Here is a 16,102-nt window from a genome sequence, read left to right on the forward strand (position 1 = left end):
CAGAAGATCAGATCTCCCAACTTTCCTCTTCCTGAAAAGTTTCATGAAAACCAATAGGACTCTTCATGCCCTGAGCTCTCATGCAGATCTATTATTACATAATACTGCACCTAAAATATGGACTCAATGATATATTAATTTCACTTTTCACCTCTGAAGACTCCTTCAATTATTGATTGGCACAGTAGATGTCAAGAAAAATGGCAGTGAGTTTCTGTGTGTGTGTGTTTGTGTGTACGCGTGTGGATGTGTTATTATGTGCGTGCAGAGCAGAGAGCGAAAAGGAGAATTGTATCAAGTATCCAATACGTTTTCCCTCCACAGGGTCCGTTGGCCATGAACAATGGCCAGTGCTGTTTGTTCCTGCTTACCTGAGGCTTAGGTCTCCAGTGAGTCAGAGCAAGACCCAGCCAGTATCTATTCTCCAGGAACAGAGCTCCAGCACAGAGACACATTATCCGCAGCTTTCTTTAATTAAAGACCCCCGGTCGACACTCTGTGCCAGGTGACCTGAACTGCTCCGAGCCTGCATGTTTCTACCACTATCCACTCCACTAGGGATAAGTCTCAGTGGATAATTAGAGAGGGAAATGCTATACTGCTGTCATGAGATGGAGGAAGGATTATCTGCTAGGACTTTCAACTGAAGAGGCGGGGAAAGAGGAATAATGTGATGGTTTCTTCTACAGTCAGCCTACCTATCTCTTTCTCTTACCTTTCACCCTCTCTCTGCCTAAGACCAAATAATAAGCGAGGGAAGGGACAAACAAGTGACTTTTCTTAATGTATTCCACCTGTTCCTCATCTCAGCTGTGTTAGCGAGTTAGTCCCAAGCAGGTTTCCCTCCAGAGCTGACATGGAGTATCCAGGGAGAAGACTGCTTTCAGCGTTCCTGCTTTTTCTGCCTCTTCTGTATGTCAGATGTCTCTCCAATCAAAAAACTACAGGTATCAATTTAATACTGTTGGATAGTCAGATTAACCTCCTAAGACCCGAACTCTTCCATGGCATGCATTTTTAATTTCTCTTTGCTATTTGGGCTGATTTGGACCTGATGAATGTAAAAACAAAGAATTACGTGATTTTTTTTTTTTTACCTTATTTTTGTTTCTGAGAAAAATGAGATTCACATATGAGGACATTCACATTAAATTTCGATAGAACAGTGGCAGTGTAACGTCCTCGTAAGTGGATATCAGGCCCTTGTAGAGCAAAATTTGGTATTTTGGTCTAGACAACCCAAAATATGTAGTCAGCATATGTGGACGCCAGGTCCTAGGAGGTTAATGCTAAACACATCAGTGATCAAATCCTGCTTGTTTGTATATTTAAAGGGAGGCTTTAGTGGCAGAACTGCATGAGTTGTGGAATTTGAGGTCTAACTGTTTAAAGTTTGCACATGTGTAATTTGCAACTTGTCCCTACTGTGTTTGAAAAGTCTCCTGGTGTGTGCTGTCTGATGCTGAGGAGCAGAAGTGTCTGGATTTGGCCGGAAACGCTACAGCCCGAAATCTAAAAGGAACACTGCAGTGTGTCCGTGGCTTAAACACCAGGGACTGTATGGAAAAAATCAAGGTACACAAAGAACAACTGATGGGGAAAGTAGATTCTTACCAAAAAATTGTCTTACATTTCATTTCATTTATTTTATTTAATTAATTTTTATATCAGCTCTGTCAGATGCATGGCAGTTGAAATTTCTTAACATTAATAGGAACTGTTATATCTAAAAAGTGACTACAAAAGAAAATAGAAAGTATCTGTGAGACATAAAATGTGAAATATAAAAATATGAATATATATTTTGCTCAGAATGGAACTGCAGATGCAGCCTCCATGTTTGGAGATGACATCTATGCTGCTGGTTTCTGCCATGGCCTGGAGCTTGCTGCAGGAGAGTCCTACAATGGTGTAGGTAAGTCACATGTTTAAGGTCTGCAGCAGGTGACACAGGAAGGCACTGAAGTCTCTGCAGCTTATGTCAAAATGCAGATACTGTGCACACAAAATACTTTCTTGCACCCACTGCTTAATCCCAATTTGAAAATTGATTCCTTTTATTTATTTTTCATTTTTGGTCTCTTCTGTAGATGGTATCAGCTACTATGTGGTGGCAATGGCGCGCCGCTCCTCCTCAGACCTGTCCCTGCTCGAGATGCATGAGCGCAGCTCTTGTCACCCCGGCATTCGAACCACAGTGGGGTGGACTGTTCCCATTGGCTATTTGGTCAACACATCCCAAATCAGTGTAGGAGAGCAGTGCAACTTCCCGAGAGGTGAGTCAGAGGGGACAGGGTGATATAAGTGTAGGTGTGCTTTGGTGGAAGGTGTATGAAATGTTCAATGCAAGGAGGGGAAACTGGGAAAGCAGTGAAGGGGAACAAAGAGGTGAAGAAATGAGGCAGGCTGGAGATGCAAGGAGAGGAGACAGTCACACAACAGGTGAGGTGGATAAGGGGATAAAAGGGGAAACGCAATAAAAAATCAGAAGGAAAGATAAACAGGAAAAATGCTGTCTCTTAAAGTTTATTATTATGGTGCTCTGGACACATGGTTCCCAACCATCAAGAATTTAGTGTGGTCTTTTTTTCTATAAAAATCCAGCATCCAAATCTTGTAGAGACTGGTCTTAAAATACATTTTTGGCTGAGCATAACTTGCACGTGAGGTCCCAAACAGTGAAGAGGCTCATACTTATTTAATTTTAAATCAGTAGGTAAATTTAAACTGCACAAAAAAAGATAAATCTGACTTTTAAAGTCTTGTGATATTGATAGCAAACTATAAAATTCAACAGTGGGAAGATGAAAAAGAAAGACAAGTGGACCTGAGTTATTTACTTTGACAGGGACCCTTTATGGTCATTTCCAGTACTATATTTTTATTCTTGGACTCTCTTAACTCTTGGAATTGAGTAGTTGGGCATGACTCACAGTTCATCCTGTCTGAGATTTCTTCTGTGATCACAGTAGTGTGAGCTTAAGATGACCACAATAAGGATATCCCCTCTCAATTACATCATACTAACCCAACAATAGCAGAAGGAACTGAGTTTAGAGCGTTCTGTAGCCTTGTATGGTCCATATGCTAACCATGCAATAGTTTATAAACAGGACAAAAACCTTAAGCATGAAAGTGCAGAAGACTTTTCAAGTATTCTTTGGTGTCTGTGTCTTTTTATTGTTAGTGGTGGGGAACTTCTTCGGCTATAGCTGCGTGCCGGGGATTAAGGATCCCCAGCACGATCCCAGAGGCAACAATCCAAAGAACCTCTGCGAGGCCTGTATAGGAGACGAGAACGACAGACACATCTGTGCCAACAACCACAGAGAGCGGCATTACGGAGAATCAGGAGCTCTGAGGTACACTGACGTTAGTAACATGGGAAATAATACAACAACAGCACCCAGAGGTGAAGTAGATGTTATGACTGCTGCCTTTGTGTCTGCCCTCAATTTATATCCATCCCAGCGTGCTGCCTCCATAAAGAAAATAATAGTGGAACTCTAGTGTATGCCTTATCTGAAGGTATGCAGTAGAGATAATAACAATACAGTGACAAATTACTGTGTGTGTGTGTATATATATATATATATATATATATATATATATATATATGTATATATATAGTGAACAGATGGAACACACAACCAGATTAAAATAAGAGAACAGAAAATAATAAATCTAACAGTTCCTGTGATTGTGTCGCATAATTTGTTTAAAAAATCATGTATGTATTAAAATATAAATATATAATACTGTTTGTGCTGTGCAGTACTGCCGTCTGTGCAGAACAGTCTTTGGCACAGTACTGAATGTACTTCAGAGGAGAACAAAAGAACTACAGGGGGTGATTTCTTAAAGTGCCACAGTAAGTGGCAGAGGGAGTTTACTTATGGTCTCCAGAGTGTGTTAACAGTAGCACGCTGGCAACTGTGCTGATTTCATTCATATTTCAATCTATTTATAGACTGAATGTGTCTTGCTGTTTGTGTGTTTTCGTTCAGGTGCGTGGCTGAGAACCTCGGCGACGTGGCTTTTGTCAAACACACAACAGTCTTTGACAATTTGGATGGTCAGTGTGCAAAATATTGTTTATTTTAGAGACTATGATAGCCGTTGTTGTGTGATAGAATTTTTATAATGTCTCAATTTGTGATTACATTGCTTGGAATATGCAGAGGGTGCAACTCCCTGTTAAGACATAGGATGTCAGTGTTTCATAATGCATTTGTGCTTTTTACAGAAAGTGGAATACAGTGATCGGATTGCACTGTAATTATGATGTCATATGATAATATGTGGGAATGTGAGGCGGAGAGAAAAGTAAGCAATCTGAAAACAAGAGAAGATAAGAGTGAGAATGAAAAAGAAACAGATATCACACACAAACGCACACACAGGATAGTCACAGAGTTGCAGACATTTTGTCCAGCAGTGAAGTGCCCTAATTCTCTGTTTGCTGCATCTGCTCCTCTGCTTTGGGCAACATCCAAAATTAATGGCGATCATTATCGCCGTCACGCTACACAGGCTCTGCTGGTATAGCCGAGAAGGAGCAGTTTGACGCCAGCTCCACAAAATGCTGTCGCTGCTTAACGAAGCATGTTTTATCATATGGTTCAGAAATGTCCAGAGTCAGAACGATTAACAGAGGTCAGGAAAACACAGAAGGTCTGGGCTGTTGTCTGAGAACACTGTAGGCTTCAAGGTGGTTTACCCTTTTTTCACACAGTTGTTTGTTTTGTTAAACAGGGTTTTGTTTCCCTTTTTAAAATTCTCAGGGGACCGACCAAATCTGACAAAAATGGCATATAAAATATTGGTAAATTAGTCAGAAGTCAGGATTGCACTGTTTGATAAATGTGTCATCATAAACAAATTAATGAATGCACAAAAGAAAATAAAAAACTAAAGTAGTTCTTAGTTAATGTAAATAGCTTATTCAGTGTATGAGGAAAAATCACATACTAAACATTACAGCTTTCAAATGGTTTTAGATGAGGTCAATGCATATGATGTTACTTTCCTTAGACTTAACTCAGAGGGAGACCGTGCAATTATATGGACAACTATGCCTTGGTATACTTACTGTAAACTTTTTTTAAATATTATTTTCGTGGCATTTTAGCCTTTATTGGACAGAGACAGTGTAGACAGACAGGAAAGGGAGAGAGGGAAAGACATGCAGCAAAGGGCTGCAGTTCAGACTCTAACTGAGGCTGCTACTTTCTTTCACATGGTCGCCTGCTCACCCACTGAGCTAAACGGGCAACCCACAACTTACTGTAATCTTATCATCATGATGAGGACCCAGGATATCTCTACAGCTGGCCAAGAAATACACTAGTTTCTCTAAACCACAGTAAAACCATGTTAAAGAAAGTGCATATTCATTACTGGCTTTTAGAGGCGTTGGCATGTGGACTTTGCTCTGTGATAGTCAGAGATACCTAATCCCTTAATAGTCAGGCTAACTGTTTGTAGTCTTAATGTAGCTGAGCTTTACATTTAACAGACAGATTGGTTCCAGTTGTCTTATGTAACGCTGTGAAAGAAATCAAATGTGCATTTCCCAAAATCCCAATCTCCTGTTTATATATCTCCTCTCTTGCCCAGGTAAGAACCAAGAGTCCTGGGCCCTGGATCTGGAGGTGGAGGACCTGAAGCTGCTGTGTCCTGATGGAACGGATGCCGGTCTGGAGGAGTATGAACGATGCCACATTGCCGCAGTCCCTGCCGACGCTGTGGTGGTGCGTATGGAGGACAAGTGCCGTGTCTGGAAGTACCTGGAACGCTTACAGGTGGGTGTGGGCATAAGCTGCATGTGCTTTGCTTTTGTGTGTGTGAGAGTGTGTGTGTGTGTATGCACGTTTTTCCACAGATCTGTGTGTGGATCTCTGGAGCCTGTGCTATTTATCTGCACATCTTAGTACGCAGGTATCTGCTAAACTGTCACCCTTCCTCCGTACTCAGTGTGTGGGAGACTCCAGGATGATTGATACGTCCTGTGCTGATCCGCCCAGCCTGCACTTACACACAATCTGAAAGACACTCATGTACACAGAACACCAACGCACATCCATGCATGCCCTCATGCATTAAGCGCAGTCACACACTTCCTCTCTCCTGCAGAATGTGTTTGGCAATGCCACGGAGGGCTTCAGCCTGTTCAGCTCAGCAGGCTATGGCCAATCCGATCTGCTGTTCAGTGATGCCACCCACCACCTGCAGAGAGTTCTGGGTAGCTACTCCTCTTGGCTGGGCCCCACTTATACCACTGTGCTGCAAGCCTTCGAGTGTGAGGGTAAGAGTGATGACGTGTGCCTATTTGCCTGTGTGTAAAAATGTGTTTATGTGGAATTGCTGATGAAGAGTGGGTGGCTAAGTGGCTGGAGGAGTGTTTTTTGCTTTGTGTGTGTGTGTGTATCTGTGAGCGCATCCACTGCAGCTGTTCTCATTATTGCACTCTCCCACCACCAGGCTTCTGCTGATGGAAGAGGAGGAAGACATCCAGCACATCATCTTCCACCCCATCCCGCTTTCTCCATCCTCCCTCCCTGCCATCTGTGTCCCCCGTCTCACCATATTTTCTTCTTTTAGCTTTGCTTTATTAATGTTTTTTCCCCCCCTGCATTTCACCACCCAATCTTTAATATTATATCCTTGCCCTCCTCCAAACTTTTATGTCTTTTAATATGCTTGCTGGCAGGTTATGACAAGGTTAAAGAGTGGCTAGTTGGCTGTTAAAACATAACTAAAATTGAACATGTTTTTTAAAGGACGCTGGGGGGGGAAAGTGTAGAAAAGAAAGGGATAGGACAAAAAAAGTTAATGATTGTTGTGGTTTTTCTTTTGTGTTTGATTAACACATACCAAAAAAAATTCTCTTAACATTTGCTGCCCTGTATATTTGTTGGGAAACTGCAGCCTTCTTGGCTTGTTTCATTAGACTAAGCTTCGGTACCACCCTTCCACCTCACTCCCACAGGGTCTGTCTCTGGCACTGAACAACTGGGTGCTATTAACTTTTTGCTTAGAAGTCTCAGTTACTGTATGTGTGTGTGTGTGTGCGTGTGTGTGTGTGAGAGAGAGAGAGAGACACAGAGAGGGAGAGAAATAGAGTATACACTTTTGTTTCCCACAGCCATTAATGCCCTAATTGGTGCTCTGGCATACTATACTGTTTGTGCATGTGTGTGAGTGCATATGTGCATTAGTGTTGATAGCATTCCTGCTTTCCCATGCCTTGTATAGCTTACTCCTTTGGATCACTGCTTTCTCACGTCCGGTATGGTGATCCAGGCTGTGTCAGCTCACAGTGTATTTTAACACCTTACGATTAGAAAAGGGGGAGGACTTTGAGTTGAGTTGCCTTCAATGACCCTTGAGGGAGTCTTAAAAAAATGATAATTTTCTCATCTGTGACAACATTTGCGTCACCCAGATTCCTCAAGATTTGCAGCCTCTCCCACACTCCTGTCTTTATACACATGTGGGGGGGTTTTCCTATAATATGTCATTTATAATTTAACATTACCACCAGTAGTGAGATGATGATAATGATAATGTGTAAGAGTTACTAACAGCAGGATGTTTAATTAGTCAGTTTTGAATTTAATCTTATTAAAAAAACTGTCCTGGGGAATTACTAAAGAAATTATCTGTGAAGAAATTGTAACTGCAATTGACAAAAAGAAAAACAAAACAGCATCTTTAAGCATTTATAAGGCTCTATAATTAAAGAGACGCAACCAGTTTGACCTTACTTGACCTACTGAATCGTGTACTGTAATTGTGGGCTTTTCACCTCATGTCCTTCTCATGTTATTCCACATAGCGCATCACTGAGCTTGGCAATCAACTGATAAGCCGGATGAAGTTCTCCTCATCAAACTGTGGTCTTTAGACCTCGTCATGCATGAAGAATCCACAGCTGGTACAACAGATAATTTGCAGAAATTTGGTGGCAGATTTTTTTGTGTGTGCATTTCTGTTGTATTTCTTCAACTCTGGTTTTGGTGCTGTTTGTTGCTACTTTTGTCCAACAGGCTTAAAAGAGGCTTGATGTAAATACTCGTCTCTTTGTGAATGTGTAGTGCTGCAAACCTTCTTTATTTTCAACCAATTAAACGAATGACGATAAAGAGAATAATCCTCTCTTCTTTTCATGCTGGCTTCTAATTATCCCGAAACAGCTATATATCTGTGTGGAAATGAATTAGATTTGATATCAGCTCTTTTGCTTCATCACCCACTCTCTGGCTGCCTCTTGCACACACATTTACTCAAAAATAGTTACTTTGCTCCCTCTCAGTCATTTGGAGAGGGACACAAGAGGATAAAAAGAAGCAGTAAAGCACAAAGGCTCAGGTGTTCACTCGGTTAGCGAGAAGCACCTCCCAGGTGGACAGGTGAATCAGAGACACACTATCTTCATAGGTGGTCTACATGTGCAAACAGAGCTCCATTCAGGGTAGGCTAAATGCACCTGCTGGCAAAGCTACCAGATTTACAATGCCAGCGGCTTAGAGAAAGCCCATGTTTTTGATGGAGCAGTATCATTTAGAAGTGAGCAGATACTATAGATTGAACTGCATTGCAGCAGAGTGCTGCAATCATTCTCAATCCTCAGCTCTCTTGCTGCCCATTTTGCTGCGATGCACAAATAAAAACAACTAATTCAATTCAGTCCTCTGAAACTTGAGTGTGAGTATATAAGAGAAGGGAGCATGTCAGTGCAAGTGTTGGAAAGTGATAATTAGTCATTTAGAAATGGAGCGTTTTTTTGCACTTATAGCAAAGCATACTGTAGCTGTTTGCATCTATATTTGTGCACTGATGTGTCTGCATTGCTTTGCCAACATAATAGAAACTTTTGCTGGATTTATTGTCTTGCTTTGGCTTTGTGTATGTCTTTGATTACAAAGAGAGAGGGATTATGGGAATTCTACCTATACAGAGGCTTTGTGCACAACTAGAAAGGCCATTACACCTCCAATAAGATTATTAGACTATCTAACAAGAAGCCTTATGTATAACCAGAGGTCCAGATAGCAGGAGATCTTAAGCATTTAGATGTTATTTTGTGCAGTAGCCCAAACAGGTCAACAGCAGTTGTGCATGGGCTGAGTGATGAATGTGTATAAAAAGATGCTTGAACAGGAAAAGGAGCAAAAAGTTCACACACAAAAAGAACACATAGCGAGCACAAACATTGGCTCCAGTGTGCAGATGTCATTGTTTTTAACACTTTACTACAAAGACGTGTATTATGTAGTTTGTCTATTATGACTGGATTGAGGGTTTGCAGACACATCAACACTCACCATGTGGCATTCATGTGTCCAACACTTTGAATCTGTGATAATTAATCCTGATAATAAAGTATCAAGAAAACAAGTCACCAGATACACATGCTTACAAGCCAATCCATAACCATCTGGCAATGACCAGGTGAGGTGTTCCCCAGTTGTCAAGCGATTGCTGGAAGTTGACAGCGGTCACCAGAAAATCAGTTGCTAAAGCCCCAGTCATACTGGCCTAGAGACCAATTTGTGACACACTGGCAACCACGAGTCACAAGTGGAAAATGTGTATTCCCTGACAGTCTGGCATAAAACTCCTTGATTTGATTGCCAGCAGATTGTATGTGATCACCTCTAGTTTGCATGGAACGTGAAGACTTGTCAACAAGCACTCACAAGCTACTTCAGAGAATTACTGAAACTGGGAAATGTGCAGCACAAACTCAGAAAGTCAGAGAAGACCCACCAAACCCCAAATTCATGATCCAAGATAGCAGAAGTGCACACAAACAGCAGTAAAACTGTAACGTTTTTAATGTGTGCGCACTACCGCGTATTTCTAAGTCGCTAAATAAGTGATATGCAGCACACGGACAAGCTCCTATCCATGAACATGCTGCAGAGGCAAAATGAGTAAACAGCACATTTAGCATAGGAAAAATCCTGGCTATTGCATTAACATTGTGAAGAAGCTAGATAAAATGAAAGCTTAATAAATTTCATTTCGGTTACTATACATTCATCAAACTACTGTGTTTACACCTCAGCAAAGTTGTGGTCTGTTGCTGCAAGTGGTAAGATTTCTGTGAAGGTGTACGTCAGGCCACAGGCTGTGGCTGTAACACAACTATAAATCAGCCTGAACACTTTGGAGCCATTTATAAAAGAACCACTTCAGTTGCTAATGTTATTTTGCTAGCCTTAGCTAATAATACTCGCAGTTTAAACTTTTAACGTAAATGAAACCTCTGGATGTTTTTCCTATTGTTTTTAATACAATAATGCCTACAAAAGTTGTGTTTAGTGTCATCTTGCGTGTTTGTGGGTGTCTTCATCTGCGCTGACACGGGTGATGGCGCGAATGGTTTGACCGGAGGTTGCCAGGCGAGAGCGCCAAAGATGAAGGGGATGACAGTGATGGAGGGGGAGAGGGGAGAGGAGTGACAGGTAATCCATCAGAGGCGTTACTGTCATTATTCAATTACCACCCATCCTTAGCACTCTTGATAACCCTAAAACACACACACAGGCTACAAGTGTGTGCATGCAGTTGGAAGCTGCAATGGGTTAGCAGATCCTCTTACACACAGTGGGTTTGTGCTGTGTGGGTGGTGAGGTGAGTCAGGACACAGAACTTGGCACTAGTTCTTTATATGCTTTTAGTGCAGTAGACCCTTAAATCTCCACCTCTTCCTCTCTAATGTCCTCTGTTCCCTTCTCACAGCTCTCATCGCTCACGTTTTTCTCCCCTCACCTCTCTTTATCGACCTCACCCTCAACCTAACCCTCTTGCTCCTCACTTCTCCCTCTCCATTCCATAGTTCCCACCATACCCCCCGCCTCCTCCTCCTCTTCCGCCTATCTCTCTCCTCTGTTCCGTCTCCTGAGCCCAGAGCTGATAAGGAACACAGAGTATGATTAGACGCCAGTGACACCAGGCTTATCGTTCTGCTTCCACAATGCTCCCAAGATCACTTGCCCAATAACAGCCAAGCATGGCAAGCATGAACACACACATGCACACACACATGTTGCATCCATAATACGGCCCAAACTGGGTGAAAAATGACCACAAGCAGCAGATTGTTTAAATGTGAAGTGGTGGGGAGGAGGACGTTTATGCAGTGTAGAGTGCATAGGTGTAAGGAGCGTGACAGAAGATGCACGCTCAGGGTTTTAAATTTAAAACACTAGATGGCACTGTCCACTCAGCAGTGTTCGTGTATTCATTAATGCTTTTTCCAATAAAACCATTATAATGCCAGAGGGCATACACATTGCTGACGCTCCTCAGGGTGTTTCAGCATCCTCTCTTTTCCAGTTTTCCTCTCACTTTCCTCTCACTTTCCTCTTCTCATTTCATTTTAATTTTCTCCCTTCTTTCGCATTTACACTTCTCTTTTTTTGCTCTCTTCTGTCCTTGTGTCTACCTTTCTGCTCGCCCTTTTCTTCCCTGTGTCCAGTCCCTTTCTCTTTTCTCCTCTCTGATGTTCTACTCATCAGTTTTTGTTTTCGTGTCTTGTGTCCTCTATTTCTTGCCATCTTTCCTCTCTCCCCTTCTTCTAAATCTTCCCTGCACCCCCAAATTTCCTTCCCACGCTTACCTCTGCTCCACCTTAGTCTCTTCTCTCTCATCTCTTTTCTCCTTCACCTTTCCTTTTCTGTCATGTTTTTTCACTTCCCCCCTCTGTTTCCAATTTACCCTTTTTCTTTAAGTGTTTCACCTCCTTCATTTTCCCCTTTTCTTCTTCTCCTCCTCTTCTTTCATATATTCTTCTTTTCTGGCACTTCTTGTTCTCTGCCCTTTTTTCTCTTCTTCTCCACTCACACACTTTTTCACTCTCCTCTCTCGTCCATGGGGCAGTAGCTCTGTAATGTTGTTAGGACATGCTCTCATTAATAACCTACACTTTGAGAGTCTTTGCTAGTGGAGCGTGAATCTCCCGTTCGTTTGGGGACGAATAGAGGGTGTTTCACCGTGTGTGCTTGTGTGTGTGTGTGTGTGTGTGTGTGTGTGAGCATAAAAGAGAGAGAGAAGACAGACAACGAGAGAAAAGCCAATGGGTGAGTGTAATGCACAAAAAGCATGTTGTTTCCTCACATTGTTTAATGGTGCTCGATCAGCTTGCAGTCTGCTGGTCCAGTATGTTTTATGTGTGTGTGCGTACTGTAGGTGGGCGTGTGGAACCGTGCCAGACGTCCTTGAGTCTGACCCTGTTAAGGAACCTTGCCTTTGGGCATCCCATGGCTCAGTGCTCATTACTGCCATAGTCGCACGCATGCACGTACACCTTTTCGAGCTCAACCACATGCCAATTGATCGACTCGGGAGCCAACACCCACCTCCAATTACAGGTAAATTTACAGGTCTGTTCTTCAAGGTGTGTGTGTGTGTGTGCATGCATGCACACTACAGTATATTCACTACCTTATAAATTCTAGGTGAAAGACTAATTTGTGACCAGCCCTTTCTCAAACCACATTACGAAAAGTGTTTTTTAAGTGTCACCATTAAGCGTGAAAGTTAAGGTAATGGCGGCACTCAGGCAATTAGCGGTGACAGGAGAAGTTAAAGGAAGTTAGAGAGTGAGTTTGAGTCAAACACAAGTATAACAAGGATGTGTGAAGGTGTGTTTGCATGCCGTACGTGCGAGTGTGTGTTAGATTTATGTTCCGCATGCCTGTTCCTGTTCCTGCGCTCCATAACGAGCCGACAGGTGTACGAGCCAGCAGGCTGGACACTGACTGATGCAGCGCTAATGCTCACAAACTCCTCCCTCCCGCCCCTCACCACCTCTCCCACCACACACACACATGCACACGAATAACATACTGTACAATAGGTGTTGTCTTACCTCAGCAGTACACTGAGCTTTGGCAGAGAGGCAAAAACAGAGAGGAGCAGGCGGGGGGTGAGAGAGAGGGTGATTAAATAGTCTAGTTAGTCCACAGAGTGGTTGAGAACATTAAGAGCTTGGCCATTCATCAGAATAACACACACACAAAACACTACGTATACACGCACCCACTCATATTGATTGTACAAGTTAAAAATGTCTCTGCTTGGTGAGCCAGTGAATTCTCATAGGAAAACAGCACTCAGACACAGAGACACACACGCAAAATCCCCCCAAAAACTCCCATATGCACATCCGCACACACACACACTTACTTCCTGTCTCTCTAAAACAGATTAATTTTCCATCACTTACCCCTCCTGTCACAAGTGTGAGCACCGACTCATTAAAACTCTTGAAACTCCCTCCCACACCTCCCCATCAGTCTCTCTCTCTCATAAATGGACAGGGCTCCTTTACTGCTATGGAGGTGGGGATATAGAGCGAGAAAGAGAAATACACAGACACACACACACATACAATGAGAGTCTGGGAGGATGAGGAGGAAAAGCAGGTGGGCTGTCAGACAAGAGAAGATGAGGAAAGAGAAGAAGGGGGAAAAAAAACAGGTGGATTGTCAGAGAATAAGCAGGCAAAATGAGGAAGGAGGAGGGAGGATTTCTACAAATAGGATGAAGAATGAGCAGACGGGGGAAAGGACAAACAGTCCGGAAAAGGGAGGATAAGCTGTTGGGATGTTAAATAAGAAGGACACAGAAATAGAAGGACTGAAGAGGAGGAATTAGGAGGGTTAACGAGGAAAGCAAAAAAAATAAAATAAATTAAGGACAAAATAGGGAGAAAAACTGTGTGGCAAAAGGAGGAGCATTCACAAAGAAAGCTCAAGATGGTGAATATGGAGAAGAGATAAAGAAATGATGTGAAGCAAACAAAATGAAGCATTTACTTGGTGATTAGTAAACGGGATGAAAGGTAAAGGAGAAGAGGCAAGGACATCATGAGAGAGAGGGAGCAGACAGGGAGCAGCAGAGCAGCAATTTCTCCTCCTGCTCTCCCAAATATGAAGTCCCTTGTTATCACTGTTAAGTTTTAATCTTCAGCCTAACAGTCATTTTCATTATCAGGATAATGCCAGTTATTACCTCTTCATTGCCAGGAATATTATGATGGATGTTTTCCAATCAGCCCCAGCATTAATACGATCAGCACAGACATTAGCACAATCAGTCAGCACGCTGCTGATAATAACTCATGATTGTTGTGATTTAGTCCCAATGCCACGACAGCTGGAGCTGCGTTTAAGCACCATTAATTACAGAGAGATGGGGTGAGTGAAGAAAATAGAAAGGAAGGAAAAAGGGGTGGGAAAGGATGTGACAGAAGATGCAAGGAGCAAGGAAGGAAGGGAAAAAATGAGGGTGAATGTGAAACAAAGACAACAGCAGGCAGAAAACATATTTTCCCTGCATTCACAAGCATGTTTGGATTCAGCACGTAAAGTGTTTGTTGCTTTAAAGTGATTCATTCAGGTGACAAAATTGAGCACCAAACTCAGGCGGTACCAAACAACTGCAATGAGATGAGATGCAGGTGTAGGTGGTTGTCCACGAGGAAGAGCACCTCTTTGTTTCGGGTGAGAAAAAGAATCAAATTTGACTGTTGAACCGTGCCCGTGTGCTTGTGTGCAGCTCCACTTCTGACTGATATGAGAACTCCAGTGTCTTCTGCTGGTCTACTACTTTGTAATTTTTCCTCTTCATCTCGGAACCTTTATAAAGTAGATTCCCAAAGCCCCGGACTGAGTGCGCACTTTAAAAGTTAAAACCTTTAGACTTTGAGCAGAACAAAATCATCACATTTGTTAATACAACCCATTAGAAATCCTCGACCTTGTGCTACTTTTGTAGACAGTGGCGCCACACTGTGAGAAATTTCCCTTTTGTATAGCAGAAAACTACTGGCAGCTAAACTTCCCACCATTAAACTATTACTTTACATTGTGTAATTGATCGTACATTGTATATTTATAAATCTTAAAACGTATCTCCACTACTTGAATGTTGGAAACCACACACAAAGCATAACTGAACTAACTAATCCCAGCACTCCTATATGAACATGTACGTTATACATTATATAGTAATATACACATTTTTGCTCCCATTTTAGTCCATAGGTCATTATAGCAGCTGACTAAAAACAATTGTTGTGAAAATGATTGTCTTCAGTGGTTCAGGGGTCTAGATCTGACCTCCATACGTCGTTGTTGCTCAGATTCGGCCCATTTAAGAACCGACCTCTCACTGGTAGCAAGCACTCTTCTGAAACACCCACTGGTCCTCACCTGTTATTAAAAGAAGTCATTCCTCTCACCTGTACTCACCTGCCTGCCCACTCTCCATTGCTCTTGGACTCTCCATACTCTTTGACAGTTTTCCTTCCAAAGAAAACCTCAAACTCTCCTGTAGTGTAATCCTGTTAATTTCATTAATTCATTCAATTTCCAAGCAAAACAAACAGTATTTTTCAAAAACAAGGAAACAAGTGTGTAGGCAGAAGTAACAGCTTATACGTGCCTACCTCTCATAAATAATACAATGTTTAGCTAAACACAAACTGAGGCTGCAACAGAAGACAGTATTTCATAATTACAATAATTTCAAAGAAATCAAACATCTATATATTTATTAATTTATGTTTCTTTGATAGAAGTGCCATGTAACTTCAATACATCACTGGCATTCATTTACTCCAGTCAAAGAAAAACTGGTTTGTTTTTTTTCTTTAACATTAGTTTATATCTCAGGTTTCCTCTTAATTCATAATTGGTTGTTCTCAGCTGGAACAAATCCTGGACACCTGGAGATAACTGGTGTTTTTTTTTTTGCAGATTTTTGTACATAATCTGCATAATGTTGAAACCTCTTAATTCATGAATTTTTAATGTATTCAACAGAATGATTGGTGGGGTAGTGGAACTGTAATAATTTGCTCTGCACACTATTCATATTACTTCCGTTTGTGATAGAAATATATATGAGTTGGTGATATATATTTGTATGTATTTTCCCATCCTTCCACCTCCATCAGTCAAATATGAAGCTATGAGGGAGCAGTACAGCATGTAGAGAGAATCTGGATTTACAAGTTCTTTGGCGTTGTGTAGTAATACAATTGTCTAAGAATTTTTTCTTGTGTTGTTTAATGTGAGGTTTC

General features: G+C 41.9%; 1 protein-coding gene across 2 annotated transcripts in view; it reads left to right on the plus strand.

Moving 5' to 3' along the window:
• The first annotated feature begins 540 nt into the window (after window positions 1-540).
• otomp (otolith matrix protein) overlaps window positions 541-16,102 on the plus strand; it is an 18,804-nt gene continuing 3,242 nt past the window's right edge. Inside the window, exons 1-10 of one of the 2 annotated variants that reach the window (XR_014798642.1) lie at window positions 541-947; window positions 1,439-1,575; window positions 1,813-1,915; window positions 2,091-2,276; window positions 3,188-3,362; window positions 4,008-4,075; window positions 5,620-5,804; window positions 6,136-6,307; window positions 6,484-12,092; window positions 12,202-16,102. The exon at window positions 12,202-16,102 is cut by the window's right edge and continues 3,242 nt beyond it. Coding sequence is in view for 1 of the 2 variants with exons in the window: in XM_084915238.1 (XP_084771364.1) it covers window positions 857-947; window positions 1,439-1,575; window positions 1,813-1,915; window positions 2,091-2,276; window positions 3,188-3,362; window positions 4,008-4,075; window positions 5,620-5,804; window positions 6,136-6,307; window positions 6,484-6,494 (1,128 nt within the window). In the remaining variant the exon portion in view is untranslated. Of the gene's footprint in view, window positions 948-1,438; window positions 1,576-1,812; window positions 1,916-2,090; window positions 2,277-3,187; window positions 3,363-4,007; window positions 4,076-5,619; window positions 5,805-6,135; window positions 6,308-6,483 lie in introns of both variants that reach the window. The other variant, XM_084915238.1, reaches the window with a different exon arrangement.

Source organism: Perissodus microlepis, chromosome 19 (genome assembly GCF_051167445.1).
Source record: "Perissodus microlepis isolate ML-2025 ecotype Zambia chromosome 19, ASM5116744v1, whole genome shotgun sequence".
NCBI classification, from domain to species: domain Eukaryota; kingdom Metazoa; phylum Chordata; class Actinopteri; order Cichliformes; family Cichlidae; genus Perissodus; species Perissodus microlepis.